This window comes from Anabas testudineus, chromosome 22 (genome assembly GCF_900324465.2).
Source record: "Anabas testudineus chromosome 22, fAnaTes1.2, whole genome shotgun sequence".
Classification (NCBI taxonomy): Eukaryota; Metazoa; Chordata; class Actinopteri; order Anabantiformes; family Anabantidae; genus Anabas; species Anabas testudineus.
The window spans coordinates 9727591-9744390 of NC_046630.1; the positions used below are offsets into that span (position 1 = coordinate 9727591).

The 16800-nt window shown below is 40.2% G+C and overlaps 1 protein-coding gene across 3 annotated transcripts; it reads left to right on the top strand.

The window, feature by feature from the left end:
* The first annotated feature begins 7760 nt into the window (after positions 1–7760).
* LOC113147857 (protein delta homolog 1) lies at positions 7761–15608 on the top strand. Of its 3 annotated transcripts, XM_026339128.1 has the most exons (7): positions 7761–7927; positions 8053–8061; positions 8337–8416; positions 8624–8687; positions 9120–9250; positions 9961–10102; positions 13627–15608. In XM_026339128.1, exons 3-7 carry the CDS (start codon positions 8365–8367, stop codon positions 14414–14416), a joined length of 1179 nt encoding a protein of 392 aa, XP_026194913.1. In that variant the 5' UTR covers positions 7761–7927; positions 8053–8061; positions 8337–8364; the 3' UTR covers positions 14417–15608. The 3 variants fall into 3 exon arrangements, with proteins under 3 accessions (XP_026194913.1, XP_026194911.1, XP_026194912.1); XM_026339126.1 differs by lacking the exon at positions 8053–8061; XM_026339127.1 differs by lacking the exons at positions 7761–7927; positions 8053–8061 and adding an exon at positions 8083–8236.
* Positions 15609–16800: the final 1192 nt, after the last annotated feature.

Consider the following 16800-nt stretch of genomic DNA (forward strand, 5'->3'; position numbering starts at 1 on the left):
AAGAGGCATAACAACAACCAGATTTGAAAATGATAGATGTGGAAAAGTGAAGTGAGAATGATTACACTGTAGGTACAAACTTAGACACTGAGTATTTGGATGTTGTGAATGTTAGGAAATTCACAAATATAAACAAATATAAGAAATGCAGAATGAAGATCAGTGAACAATCAGTATAGACAATTACAGAAACACTGGCTTTAAGCTTGTCATACAGGTACAAGCCAAACTGCTTGGTACCTTAAAAGACGATATTTGTTAAAAAGAGAACGAAGAGGAGTATGACTGACAAACAGCCATTTCAAATCTGATTGTCTTGGCTTCGATATAGTGCATTGATATAAAGTTTGTTTCATTTTTGTGTAATAGGAAGTATGACAAATATGTCTTCGAATACTTTTCTATTTACTTCTGAAACTCTAATAAGCCACAAATCTATATAAAGGCCCACGCATGCTTATCTTGAACTTACACTCCCATAAAGCTGACCTGCAAATTTATTAAACTCATTTGAGGAGTTTGTTAGCAATAGCAGCAAAATGTGTAGGAGGTGTGTGGTCATCAGCAAATCACTGTGTCCCTTTCTAAAAGCACAATTATTACACTGCAAGTGTCTTGAATCTAATCAATTCCAAAAAAAACGTAGCTGCAAGTTGTGCAACAGAAATAATTCAATAAAGTGCCCGAGTAACTTCACATTAAAGTGGGTTTTAATTGAAGCACAAAACAGCATCATGCAGCACACACTAAAGGGATTCTACTGCTAAATCATTTTGGGGATGTAACTTCACTAATGCATGAAACGTTTTGGGAAGCGCTCTTACACGCTCTAACTGTGCAGCAAATATTTAGCTACAGTTTGGACTTGGTTAGCATAGGTTAGCATTAACACTGAAAATTCAGATTACATCTTTAAAGCGCAGTTAGCAGGCTGTATCTCCTATAGTTTGAAAACATAGGTGCAGACGTATGACGGTGTGATGGCCTATGCATGAACGCCGCACACAGCAGAAGGGAATCGTGGTCACACAATGCCACACGGGCTGCACAGCTTTGCCTCTTAGGAACACTGGAAGGGGAAAACAGTGATGGGCACTGATGAACAGCACTTGTAAACACTTGTAAACCCCTGCTGATAAATGATGGTCCATTTGTGCAAAGAGCCAGTAAAATGGTGATTACTGACTCTGTGTTTGCCTGCTTCTTCAACAGCTGTGGTGGCTTTATGGATGATGTTAGCTCAGCCTCAGCAGAGAGGATGTCGCCTAAAAGTGATGAGTGACAGGTGTTGGTGATGATGTGCTTCTTTCTCCAAAAGGAAATAAAGGCTGCGATATATTACTGTAGCTTTGACTACACTCTGTCTTCATATGCCTGAAGAGGTGCTAAACGGCTTTATGGATTTTATCAGGATGAACAAAAATGACTAGTCTGTGTCTGAGAGAAAGTGTCAGATTATTCGAGATGAGTCACGCCAGGAAACGGGTGTGAACAGGTTGGGTGAGTGATAGGTCCGTAAGTATCATTGCAGACTGCCTTTTGTCATTGTGTTAGTTTGGGTCTCTCCTCTTTGTCAGCCTGCTTTCCTCCCACTCTGCTTTGTCTTTTAAGTCTTTATGTGTGTTGCAGGATAGGATGCAGGGTAGCAATGAATGTAAGTTGCAGAACAAAGAGTGGGCGAGAACAAACAGAGCCTATAACGCCATTAATCTCTTATATCCGGAGGCAAACATATGGACACAACAGTAGCAGCAAAGCAGCTCCAAGGCGCATAAACTGGCTTTGGATTCATAAATTAAAACTTAAGGGGAGCCAGCTGTATAAACAGAAGTAGAGTTATGTTGCATTCAGCTGTAGGAACATTTTTAATATTAACAAATTAACTGGCCTCCACCTATGAGTTACGTAAATGTAGTATCAGTGGCTGTTAGGGGAGAAGAGTTGCATTTAATCTGTGCTTTGGGAAAACTAGAAGACACATTCAGCCAGCAAGTGTTATGGGCTATTTACCTCTTCTGTCTGTCAGTTCCAGTATTGTTTACTTCTGTGGCTGGCTTCCAGCCCTTACAAGCTCCTGGGTTTCCAAAGAGGTCTTCAAAAAGGCCTCTGGAGAACAGTTAAATAGTCCATATTTGCATGGACATGGCCATACAGACCATACAAAGAAAGGCACCACCACCTGTCTGGACGTGTAACAGCACACCTTCAAGAAAGACATCAAAGCAAGTTTTGCAAGAAGGGAAGTCAATAAACATGTCATGTCGAACAGTTTCTTAAATCAGTGAGAATTTTAGTTTTAGTTCATTACCTGGAGCCAGTGAAGCAGTAATTTGCTGCTAACAGGACATCAATTGGTGCTGTGACTAATACTCAGTACATCTACTTTGTATTTGGAGCTCATTCTGAGCAGCACAGCAGCAGTTTTCTGTCTTATTTGACTTAATAATACGACTTGGTCACTTTTTAAGATTCACACTTTTTTTCCCCCTTTCAGGTTGAAAAGATTATCTATTTGTTGTGTCTTGATGATGCAAGCCCTTAGCAAGGTGCTCACACCCAAAAGATAGCAGCATCCTCTCGCTCCCATGGTAACAACACAGAAATAACTGAGATCAGGTGAAGTCATTCCTCTACATTTTCCATTTCCCCTCACCCTCTGTTCTCTCTTTCCTGCCTCAATCTTCCTCTCTACTACCCCCACCTCTCTCCTTCAAACTATCAGTCTTACCCATCTGCTTCTTATATGACCTTAGTGCATTTCTGACAATGAGAGACTACAGTTGCTATGGAGATAAAGACCACACCATCGCAATTAATAAAATTAAATTCAACATCTCATCGCACAGACTTGCTTCTGAGCAGATGGCAAAGTCTGCAGATACACCATCATCATTTAGGCTCTGCCTCCTGCAGATCATAGTTCATTTAGGCAGTCACCTGATCTATGGTTTTATATGTCAGGTAACTGCTGTTTGTGTTCTTACAAAGACTAGACATTGATTTGTCGCAGTGATCTGTATTGTGATGTGACTATTCAGGATGTCTGTATACGTATCGCTTAAAACGTAGTATAACTAATTTATTTTTATTTTAATAATTTTGATGATAAAAAAAAATTTCTCCCCCTAATAAAAGACTATTATGTTAATATCAATGATAAAAATTCAATCTGACGTTGCCTGAGGTTAAACAGTCATTACCACATGCTGCAGTAATGTCTACAACTCCTACATTAGGCACATCGTGTTGATGTGTTTACTCTCCACAGAATTTAGTTGTGACACACCATCGATCAAAGAAGCACTCTTTTTCATTTACTCCATATTTGATGATGCTTAAAAGCCCGAGAACCATGTGGTTGCATTTGAAGGGTTCTTTTGAGGGTAAATGGCCGGAGATTAAGGGAAGTGTTGCAGCAGAAAATCAAAGAGTTTGGTTTCCAGAGTTTGGAGTTGCATTGGCAGTCTATTCCAAGAGAGACTAAAAAAAGACATGAAAAAAAAAAGACTAATCCCACTCTTTTGTGCAAAGAATAAACTTCCAAGTTGATGTAACACCAATGCAAGACAGTACAATAGGCTATGGTATGTCCTACAGAATAGGAAAAGATGAGAAAGCTAAAGGACATTTGGGTAAGAAGACGTGACTGTATGAACTGAATGAACCCTAGATTGATATGCAACTATTAAACACCTCATTTCTTTGAAACATTTAATCTCCCAGTTTTACCAGTTCCACCAACACAATCAGATGCTGTCTTGATCAAAGTTGACATGAGGCTAAAACTAAGGCTAATATTTTGTCCCTTAAAATTCCTCTTACTGTTTTTTCCTATTTGGGGATATTCTGGAGCAGATTTTGTACGAGCATGAAACCCAGAGCTGAAGGTGCTTTAAGTTCTGCCAACACCCCAGAGGGCGAGGCTACAGAGACTTTAGGATAGTGCCAGGAAAACGCATGGTATACTGTTAGTCTGTAGGAGACGGATCGTCTCTACTCTACCTCCCATATAATTGGTATCCTTGAAAGGGAGAATCATGCGCTCTCTCTCCAGCCAGTATCCTAGATTTCTGCAAGAGCACTCGTAGGATAAAGAGAAGTTTTTTTTCCTCTCTTTCTCTCTTTGGCTTGCAGAGAATAAAGAAACTGATGTATTATCCAAGTGCACCTGCACTGTAGTATGTATGCTGTCATGTTTGGTGCTAAAAGCATCCTCCTGGAAGGGAGGGGTTTTGTAAAGATGAGTAATATAGCATTTGTTGAACTACCCAAGGGTCTCATTGAAAGAGATACAATTTCTCCTGTGTCCTGCCTGGTAATCTAGGGTATTCCAGGTCTTGAAGTTCATGTAATGGAAGTGTGGAGTGTGGAGAGGAAAGAAATGAGGAGGCAAATTGCTGAGGAGGTGACAGCGCCATTTTATCTTTCACCTATCACCTCACTGTGCAATTTAATAATGCCACTCACCTCCAAAGACAGGCCCAAGTCTGTAGCTAATTACTGTGTGTATTCAGAAGTTGAGAAGGCAGAAAATAGTAAGAAGCTAAATATCATGCGTATCGCACACACATACACACACAGAATATAATAAATTAAATCACAGAAGGAAGGACATACAGTATTTTACATTATTATATAAAAATTCATTAATAAATTAACTAATTGATTGATTATTGCAATTTACAGGGTAACATTACTAGGCAGAGTAATGATGCCAAGATTGCAACTGGTTATGTATCATTTATTTATTAATATAATAAAAGCAAAATACTGGGAAACGATAACATAATTTAGGTTCTGTGTTGGACCCTGTGGGTCAAAGCTGATGTTGAAGGAACTGATAAAGAAAAGGTCTTAATGTGCTATCATATCATCAGATCAGATATGATTAGAAAGGTGAATCTATTTATTTTCAGATTTATTGAAAAACATACCATATAAAGAATAGTGTGAAATAGTTTTCAGCTGCATAGTAAATCAATTTATAATATTGTGTCAAGAAGCGCTCTGTGTGGCTTTAATCCTTTTCGAGACTATTGTAAGAGACATACTGAAATATGAAATAATATCGTAGTTATTCAATCTATCTGTGATGGACATATAATGTGGAATTATTTACAATCATGTATGATGAAAACGTCTCTAACGAAGTCTCATTGGGCTCCTCCTGGTGCGGCATCCTGTCTAATGATCCACCTGAAGACCAGTGCCCAGAGAGGAACTGGGCAGCCACATCTCACACCATTATTATTACTATGCAGCTAATTGTGTTTAGCGTCCAGCGCTCAAGATTCATTTCCTGCTTAGAGTTTGTATTAAATGATCTGTATCAAAACTTGCAGCATGGCTGGTGTGTGTTGGCTGAATGGGGATTTCTTTGATCAGACTTGAGAGTGCGTCTGCGTGCTGAGAATTCTGATGAAATTATTTCTGATCTCTAGTGAACTGGAAATGAAATAATCTACGATTGCAATATGCAGATCTAACTGCACCTCAATGCCTTGTAATATTTCCTCATTTATCGGGAGAGGAGGAACTGTTTAGTGTGGGAGTAACGTTGACTGAGATTAGAAATAACACTGATGTGTTATTGAGATCAGGTGAAATGTTGACTCCCTGTGGACACATAATTAGTGGAAATGAGGTCTGACTGCAGTGAGACTAAGATATAACACATACAAAACCACACTAGAGCTTCAACCTATGAATATTTTCATCATGAATGTATTCAAAGAGCTTGTTTTTATCCAGTAGGTATTCATGTTTGATCATTTTTAATTATAGATGGTTTGCATTTTTAGCCACACTAATAGCTCTATTAGACCACTAAAATATCTCAATTAAGGGATGGATTATTAGATTTGTACAGATAATCATAGTCTCCTGAGGGTGAATCCTAGTGATAATGGTGTTTTTTCCCTGAAGTCTGAGCTACTGCAGAACGGTAAATTCTCAGGCTTGTTATTTAAGAAATTGCTTTTCTTTCGAACAGCTGAATCAATGACATTTCTTCAGCTCTAATAGGCACATTTAGGCCTAAATGTACAGCATGTACCGGACACGCATGTGTGTACAGTGCAGTTTCTCTGTGAGAACCAAATTTAACCTCATTCTGTCAGATTGTCACAGCTGACGACAACAACAGCAACGAGACACACACACACACACACACTTACATCCTCAGATCTATGATGTCCAATTTAAACCTGAAGCACACTGGACTGGAAAAAAAAGAATCAGATACCAGATGAGATCAGTTCTTTGAAAAAAAAAAAGAAATCGATGGATGACTCCTTCACTTTAAGACAGCACACACAAACCTGAGACATTTAATTAAAAACCGACTAATGTAGGTGTGTTTTTTAGCTTTAGAGGGGGAATCGCATCACTGCTGTAATGTTACGCCTCGACTGTGGGCACCATCTCTGGGGTTTTGAAAACAAGCACACGAGCCAAATTGAACCGGGGAATATGAGACTGGAGATATGGACACCTCTCACAAGATCATATCGAAACGGAGAGACATATTCATTTCTACTGCACTCACATCTGGCCAATTTGTTGACACAACTGTGTAAGTGCTTATTTCAGATGGTAAGAAAGAGGAGCTCTGCCATACTGTCTCTACATCCATTCAATGTGTTGCTGCATATTAGCATTTATATATGTATGTGCTCTTGCTGTCTAAACCACAAACCCACACACCTGTTCTACCCAGAAATATCTGCTCAAGATGATATATTTAAAAACAGACAAACTGGTCATGTCTAAAGTGCATCTGCGCAGTCATTTTTCTCACACATATACACACACAACCGGGAAACATCTTTGCTTTCTTGCACCTGTATACCTGTACACAACACAGGTTGCATTTCAGTGCACGTGTAAAGAGATAACAAATGTGGAGGTCTAGAGAGACGGGGGAGGGAGCAGATTTTCCCTGATGATTTCCAGCATCTTTATTGCCAACCTAATAATGTCTGAGGGAAGTGAAACTCATAATTAGGCTCTCATACTAAGACATGCTATGTGGGAAAGGAAATACCATTCCCTAGCCTTGGGAGGGATAAGAGGAGATTGTGGACAGCAATAAGTGGACTAAGAATAGAACGAGGCATTATTATGTATAGCAGGTGGGCGCTGTGTGAGGGAAGGCATTCAATTTCATTTTAAAGTGGGGAGAACAGTGGGTCTGGATTCCTCCCTTGAGTGAATTTATTTTGTATGCATGTATATCCATTAATATGGTGCCCTGCAGATATTAGTGCTTTAATGTAACTTAGTACATTTACTCAAGTAATTAAGTACAACTCTTTATTTAAGTACTCTATCTACATTGATTATATAGATAACGTTACAGGATACGCTTCTGAAATGAGCAGCTACAACAGCAAGATGCTGCTCAGACATTATATGTGTGACATATAATGATGTAAGGCAGATTTGGTTGTATTCCTAGTGCATTTACATTTAGTACTTTATGTGTGTGTAGCTGAAAACACTTGCTCTGCCTTTGAAAATAGGAGTTTCACAGTACTTTCAATGGAGGATTTTAACTAGCAGTATTCACAAGGTAAACTTGGGCATGTGAGCAGTGCACTTGTAACATACAGGCACCCACTGGACCGCACAGCTCCAGCGTTTCTGCCCCCGAGGGTCAGACCAGTGCAACACCCTCTCCCTCCTAGGTGGGAGGAGCGTGTTTGCACTGGGACGCTGCACCATGCAGCAGTCCCCTCAAATCCATCAGCTCCACCTCCAGCAGCCGGAGTACTTGTACACCTGTAGTATCATCTTCAATGAAACGTCGCTTGGATTAGAGAGGAGGGGGGGGAGGAGAAAGAAAAAAAAAAAAAAACTAAACAACTCAAATCAATGAAATATGAGAGAAGCCACTGGGGAACAACGCGCCGGGGCGATAATATAGGTAAGACAGCTTTGGAAATGTCACAAGATAATTCAAGTTAACGAGGTTTTTGACTGAGGAAAACGGGTTATTTTTAATGTGATGGCTTTTTTTTTCTTTTTCCCGTATGTTTTACCCTTTGGGAGGAGACGCAGGTGCGCTAATTATATCTATTCCCTGAATAAAAGCACAAAGCGCATTTCAGTAACACTCAGTCTTCCAGCGGATGGAGGAAGACTCTGTGGTATCGGGATTGCGTTTCTACTTACCTATAATATAATATTTAACTATAGATCCATACATATTGAGATATTTTTAAATGTAATCCTTGTAAGGATTTCTCTTTTTTTTCTTTTTTTTTTTTTACAAAATTGAACTTTTTAGTGATGTTATTTATCTTTTAGCGACTTGACCGCTTTCTATTTTCCAGGGCAAAGAGGGTCTAGCTCCACATTACGATGCGTCTCACAGCGGTGGTCTTAATTCTGGTCGTGACGGGCATCGCAAAAGGTAATGTGGGATTTTTCTGATCAGTCCACTGAGACATGTGACAGCCACACAAAGAGACTGGAAACCACCACCACTTTCCTGAAGCGATTCACTCCCAGCGCGCACAGAAAGAATCATGGATGAATCTTTTATTGTTGAGAATGATTCGTGTGTTCTTCCGATTTCTGATGCCAACACGCTGCTGTCCTCTTCTTTCTGTTTCAAAAGGTTGGGAATGCAAGGCAGGCTGCAACACAGAAAATGGGTTTTGTGAGAAGCCCGGCAGATGCAGGTACCAAACGACCTGAGATTCCGATGATAAACCATACGCTGGGAGCTGGTGCCACCTTATTTCCATAAATCGCTGGAGCTGTGAATGCTCTCCCCTTAGATAAATCAAAATCTCAGTCCAGCCAACAGGATCAGTGTGTTTTTTTTTTTTTCTAGATTTGTTTGCTGCTTGTATTGTGTTAAGTCAGCTGTCAAATCAGTCCTTTTGTTTGAACAGTAAAAAGCACTGTTATCCTAACAGACGGCTCAAAAGCCTCTGGTGACAAAGAAGGACTAGTCTGAGATGTTTTCTGGCACAAACATCGTAACCCTGAATGACTGTTTTCCACCAAATCTTAATTAAGAGCAGTCAGACATTATGGGGACAAGGTGTGCAGAGCTCTGTGGGTGATGTATTGATAGTTCAGCTTTGTTCCCTTCCCTGCTCTTTCAGGTGCAAGCCAGGGTGGCAAGGAGACAACTGTGACCAGTGCGTGCCCTTCCCAGGCTGTCTGCACGGCGCGTGTGAGAAGGCATGGCAGTGCATCTGCGAGGACGGCTGGGTGGGCAGCCTGTGTGACCGAGGTGAGTCTCATTAACCTCCCAGGTCACTTCTAGTTTATCTGCCTTCTAACATTTCCTGACAAACCAGGGTGAGTCACGCAACGTCAGGGACACACTCGCCGTTAACTTAAAGTTGGAGTAGAAAACATAAGGATTGAGAAATCTGGGTCGACGCTGAAATCTCAAGCCACAAAGATAACAAAAAGCCATCATTGTTCAATTGCATCACCTGCTTTTGGGCCACTGAGCAAGGCACACGTTTTAAACTTTAAAATTGTGCCCGGCTGCTTTCTAAAGGTCACATTTCCATCTCAGTGGACACCCTTATTTAAATTAGGCACTTCAGTAATAATTCCTATAGTATCTACAATGAACATTATTGCATAAAAATTACTTTCTGGCCCGCAAGCAAAGGAAGGAAGAAAGAGAAAAGATTAAAAGAGGAGAAAAAAGATGTTTGGCTTCTGGCTCCGGTTGACCTTCTTATCAGCTCTCTCGGCACACATCTTATTCTGCTGGAGCATACGAGCTGCTCACTTGTGTAACTTGGTTGGTTATGTTCTCAGTTTTGTTCTTGGTGACAACATGCTGTGGCGGGGGGTATGAGTGAGAAATTGGAAACAAAGGAGACAGGGGGGGGACAAAAAACAGGCTGAGAGACAGACGCACAGCGAGAGAACGAGAGATAGAGATCTAAAAACAGCACTTTTTTTTTTTTCTCGCCCTCACAGATACTCGCCTGTGCTCATCCAGACCTTGTGCTGGTAATGCCACCTGCATAGAGACAGGAGAGGGGGGATACCTGTGCATTTGTCCCCAAGGCTACACTGGAGAAAACTGCGACCTAAAGAGACGAATCTGCATCACAAATGGGTACCAGTTTCTGTTTCAAGCAAATGAATACTCCTGTGTTACACAGTCAGACTTATCTGTGTTTGTTTGCTGTTTGTTTGGGCCTATGATCACTACATGGTGCAACGTCTGTCAGCTCCCTCTGTATCACCAAGGCAGTTAATTTAAACCACCCCAATCTGTGGCTCGTCTACGTGTTGCTGGTAATGCTGGGCAGTAACAGGCAAAAATATCAGATGCTCTTTTTTCCTGACTGCACCAAAAGTAGTTTGCAGTTTGGCTGGTGTGACTTAACATTTGTAAGACAAACAGAAACGGTTGCTTCGATACCGAGCCCCCACATATGGGAGCATGGTAAAATGTGGGAACTGACGAGCCTCCAACTTTGAAGAAAAACTCCACTTGAACACAGCTCAAGATAAATATTCCTAATCAGAGTCAGCTCCTATCTGAGCACCGACTTTTCTTATGTGCAGCTCTATGACAGGAAAACATCAACACAACAAATGGCTTATAAGTTGACACAGTGACCTTGTTATCATCATTAATACATTAGCAGTTACAGAACAACGTTATCATTTGGACTAGTGTTCCTAGCCACATGGTGAATGTAAGTCTACCTTTGTTTCAGCTCTGCTTTTGGTCTCCAACAGCTTCTGTGGTAAAATCTGGCTCCACTACATAAACATGGTAGCTACTAACTTTTTTTTCTGCTGTTTGGTGCTGAGCAGGTAGTGAACAGTGGGTTTTCACTGAATACCAACTGCGGATGGTGTAATTGCAACCGCAAAACTACAACAGCTGAGCTGAGACTGACTATAAAGCTCAGGGGACCTGGATAAATCAATGCAGATTCATCGCTATGCACAACCCCTTTCATTATGAAATATGGATAATATTAATAATGTAAGATCAATAAGAGAGGAAGGACAGACCAACTTGCATTTGAAGTTGATCCATAAAACATTCAGGACAATGACAACTGTAGCTCTGTAGCTTTGGCCTCGTGTTGGTGGTTTTTCTAGTAACACTGTGCAGCAACTCCCTGCCTGTTTAGGTCTACCTCTTCTTTATACTAGCAGTGCTACCAGTAGCAAACAATGCTGACATACAGCAGTGTGATATTACTGGGATTACAATGCCAAAACTAAGAAACAAAAAACCCTGACAGGTGGTTTTTCAAACACAAATCCTCTGATGTGGAAGGAATTTTGTTAGAGAATCACTTCCCCAACTTCCTCTTGTCATAAATACAGAAGCAGCTATGTTTATTGTATTCCTCCCTTGTTGACAAGCAGACACCTTTATACAGTTTCTAGCGGTGCAACACCATGAGCTGCATCCAAATTCAAATGGCTCCCTCCTTCGAAAACACTGTCACATTTGAAAAGCTCCTCGATACAGTTTTCAGCATATACTGCAGTTTAATGACATAGTCAGACAGGACGTGTCCCCCACGGCTTTGGGAAATACTGCACCACCTATATGTACCTGCAATTTCCCTCAGCTGGCCATCAGTCCCTCATATCACACAAATTGAGCCAATTACAGTAAAAAGTCACTGCAGGTTGCCTGTAGTAGGCGATGCATCACAGAGAGGGGCACATATGGAAATACAAAATTATCCATTAGCCAACACATTGTCTGGCTTTTCTTCAGTATGTTCAGGAAGTCTGGAACCCAGTGAAACGTTTTCTACATCCATTTACTATTGTTTAATCCACTGGAGAGGAAACTTCAGGAAATGTCTGTCTGTGAATTGATGAGGAATATGCTCCATTAGCTTTGGCATCATTTGGAAAGAGGAGTCAAAGGTTCAGCCATGTATTCTTCAAGGACACACGTCGTGTCCTTGAAAGGATCTTGCCTGAATTGGCTCACAGGTGAAGTGCGAGTAGAAACGACAGTGAATGCTGAGGTTTAAAAGGTTTGCTGAAACTAGGACAAATTTTAAAATATAATACCAGTTTGGAATTTTTGTTTTTAGATTAAATTTAAGAGTGACCAAGCATTGACAGTAAAAACAGATCATCATCCCCCGTCCAGTGCTGGAATACAGACAGGACTGATGTGTGATGAATCCTCCTCCTGCCCATCAGTTGAATATGAAAGAGTCTCTGGGGACGCAGTTAGCTGACACAGCCCTGCAGACTCTGAACCTCACCATGTTTGTTCTCCGTCAGGCAGCCTAGTTATTGACTTCAATAACGCCTAAAATCGAATAGCCCACAGCTTAGTGTCAGTGAACTGACAGCTCTCCGCTCTCACTAAGAAATAATCGTTTGAGTCTTAGACTTTTTACAAAGCAGCAACTGGAGCTTCACTTGTATGCCAGAGGAATTCATCTCCATTAAATGGCCTGGATGAAGTTTCATTAATCAGGTCCTCTATGAGTCACCAGAGATGTCTAAAATGCATGCCAGGGCTATTATTCTTTTGACTCGCACATACATAAAGTTAGGGAATTGTGTAATTACACAAGCTACCAAATATAGATACTGTATTGTATTAAATCAGTGTGCTCCCTTTATAAAGCTGGACTGCACCGATCAGATACTTTATGTTGGTGCAGGAAGATACTGCTGATGCAAAACCAAAACATGTTATGATACAGATTTTTAATTTGAATTAAAAAAACGCTATACTTGTGTTGAGTGATGAAATCAGTATCAGAGCATTTCTCTTAATTTTTCCAGCTAAATTTGAGCCATTTCCTGTTTTAGCTTCTCAGCTTTGAAGTTGCCATTTTTCCTTTGTCTTTAGATACTGTACAGTAAACAGAATATTTCTAGGTGATGGATTGTTGTTCGATCACAAGCTATTTCATGGTGTCAACACTAGAAAGTGGAGCCCTGGTGGTTCCAAACTTCATCTATTTCCCTGTAACATTTCACTGTGATGCTGTGAACACTAGTTTCACATGACCAGAATTTTTACCAGATTTCAATCCCTACCCCCTAATAATACACAATTTGTAATTAATTAAAACAAATGTATACAAAGCAACAGTGTTAAAATATATATATGGACCAATAAAAATATGTATGATGCTGATGTTTACAAAGTTGTAACTTGAGTATAACCCTAATTTTAAGCAGCCTGTAGCTTGTTGTTGCACCATATGCAAAGTGGATCTGAATTGACCTAACAAACTAATTAATGTTGCACTATCTAGCAGGGCTGTTTTCCTGTGAAAGAATTTAGTCGTGACAAATTAAATGCTTTCAGAGTCATGGCCACCCCTGAGAGCTGATATCCAAAAACAAACCCTTAATAATTAACAGCAGTTTTTGGTGCTTTCAGATCTACTTCACCTACAAATTCAAGGTAATTTTTAATTGTAATATTGTGCAGCTTCAGGAACCTGTCTCACATATGATGGACTGAGAAAATATTCCATTGTGTAAAATATGTTTAAACCCATCTGTTGGTTTCTTTATGCATGCTCATAAACACAGGATAAGGTATGTAGTAAAAGCCATATGTTAGGCAGCTGGTCTCTCTTCCCCTGCCATATATTCACATTGAACTGCTCTGTCTTCCAGATCTCCTTGTAAGAATGGAGGCACATGTATGGATGCCGATGGCGCGGCAGCCTCCTCTTCCTGCTTGTGCCCCCCTGGATTTTCCGGAGACTTCTGCGAGATCAGTGTTGACAGCTGCCAGCCTAACCCCTGCCTCAATGGTGGGAACTGTACAAACCACGGCCTGGCCTTCACGTGTGCCTGTCCGCACAGCTTCACTGGTTTTACATGTAATGACACCACCACGCTTTCGCCCTGCGCCGGACAGCCTTGCGCCAACAGGGGCACGTGTGTTGGTCAACCTGATGGAACATTCCGGTGCATTTGCCAGAAATGGTTCACTGGTCCAACATGTTCCCTGCAGGATAAACTTAAGGCCAGATCCAAATCAGCCGGTGCCAGGCCTGCGGACCACAGAGTGCTCTCCCTGACTCCGCAACATTACTCCCTCCCTGCTCATGCTTTCCACAAGCTCCTAAGACCACCTGAGAGAGATCTGCTTAAGATTACCCTGAAGGAGACAGTCCACTCCCCGGGCATCCTCGTCACCCATGGTCAGCTTGTCTGTTTTGGTATGCTGGCCCTGCTCACCTGTCTCGTCATCCTAGGCACCACAGGTATTGTGTTTTTTGGCCGCTGCGAGACGTGGCTGGCTAATGCCAAGTACAGCCAGCTCGTTCGGCAGCAAAGGGAACACCTGCTGAGAGAAGCTGGCGGCGCGACCCAGGAAGAGCTGGAGCACACAGTAAACATCATCCTGCCGGAGAAGATTAGACTCACCAGCTTTGGGAGACACTACACCTCCATCTGATTAAATCCTCTCCCTTTCCCCCTCTGGAGCGAGTCTGATAGGAATGTCTAAAAATAGCAGGAAGGATGGAGGGATATACCACGACTGTTGTACAGTTAAATTGATCAAATATCCAATATATCTGAATGTATAGTCTACTGGACTAGGTGGACAAACATGACCTTGGATTGTAAATGTCTTTTTAATCTAAAATCAACAATTAAAATTGCTAAAACTATGTTTTACCTAATAGCACCTTGATGAAATTAGTAAAAGACATTGTGTAATGTAAACTACTGTTACAAGATGATTTGTTAAAACGAATTTCTAATTATTCTGTAACACATGAAACTTAGACTGAGGTTCTTTCACTACATGTAAAGCAACTGTAGCAATTTCTCTTTCATTGATTTTATAATCATAATTAGCAGGAAATTAATATGCAAATACTGATTATAATTTATTATTTTAAGTCACCGTAAAAGGAAAAGAGGCAAACATGCTGGTTTCACCTTTTCAAATGTAAGGACATCATGTGGCAAAGTAAAAATCTTTTAGTTTTAAATTGGTGGTCAATTAAAATAAGGATTGCATCAAAAACATTAAGCTTTAAGCTAAAGATGATTTTTGTGGCCATTTTTCCTTCGACATTTTTTCTTATGAAAAAAATATTAAATCCAGATAATCTTAAATAATGAGAGAAATAAAGTTAGTTTGCTGCCAACCACTACCATGCAGCAATTTGTGAACTTTTTAAGTACAAACTGTGGGTGTGTAAAGTATGTGGAGTCTAATTAGCATTTACTACATGCCACCAAAATAGCTGTACTGTAAAATCCTGCAGGTCATAACTGTACAGAATAGCATCATTTTCATGTTAAGGTGTTACTGTATATGAAGATAATTTGAGACAATACCATCAAACTGTCTCTCTGATTTATCACTAGATGTTTTCATCCGTATCCATGCCATGAATACTGAATCTTCATGCCTTTACCTATTGATCAGTGTAAAACTCACTTGCCATTTCTTGAGATTTTTCAACTCTGGTTTCTTCCTGCCAGTACTAGAATTTCACAGGTAATGCACCATGTATCTGTGAGACCTAAAATCAATGCTGTAACACCTGCTAAGTGTTATTGATCTGTCTCATGCGTGAGATGGCCACCCACTCCGGATGGAGAGAAATGTAATTTAGAGAATACTGAGTGTAAACAAGGGGGGGAAGGAAACGTCTGTCACACTGTAAAGATATTTAATGTAAAATATTTAAATTCATTATCTGGTGAAATCTCACTGACATTTCAAGTTGGAGTTCTCTCATTAAATATGCACATATTCATTACATCCCAAGATACTGTTGGTAGGCTTTGTTTATCATAATCTTTAAATAAGACAGTGATCATGTGTTAATAACGATTTACATTTCAGGGTTTACATTACATTGTGCAGAAGTATTTTAAAAAGTGGAATTTCTATTGGGTGCCATAGACTGTTCAGTATTAACGTATTTGTTGCAGTCTGGGATTTTTTTTTTTTTTTTGCTTTGGTCAGATAATGTCTGCTGCCCTGTTTATTGCTTTAATAAAATATACAAAAAAGTGTTCACTTTACTGAAGATGCTATTAGAGCTACTCGAACTGTCCACCACACACAGTCTATCGTATATCCAAAGGTGATCTGATCTGAAGAATCACAAGAAGCACTTGTGAGCCACTCCTCTGCAAAAGGAGCTTTCAGAGGATCTACGATCAAGAATTGATGATTTACATTTGATCATAAGTCTACAGTATGTAAAACATTAAACAAGCAGAGTGTTTATAGGAGGACACCTTATAAATTTCAAGGGTTCATATACTTTTTCCACAAGCACTATGAGGTTTTGATGGTTGTTCTCAATAAAGACATAAAAGATCATAATTTGTGTTATTTTTTAAGGCGCATTGTTAAATACTCTTAACTTAGATGAAGATCAGATCACATTTGATGACAAATTAAAGCAGAAAAACAAGAAATTCCAGAGGGTTCACATACTTTTTCTTGCCACTGTATCAGATGTTTCACAGTGTGAAATCCAGCCCATGAACATACTGTATTCACCGCTACCTACCTCTCTGACATCAGTGAAAAATCTGCTCACCTGCTTGATGAGGCTTAATACATTTCTTTTTATGGCCAACACACTGACTGTCATCTGAATGATAGCAGGGACTCTATTAGCATTCCTCCACTGTCTCTGACTTTAAGTTGTCCCTGTCTCCATCTAGTGGTACCAGTTGAACACTACCTACTTCACTAAGCAAAATTTCTATGCAGAGAAACACATTTAAGACCTACATTTTATGTTTTGTTTTCATCAGTCAGTATTAAAAGCGTCCTTCAATAGCAGCATTGGATCTTAAACA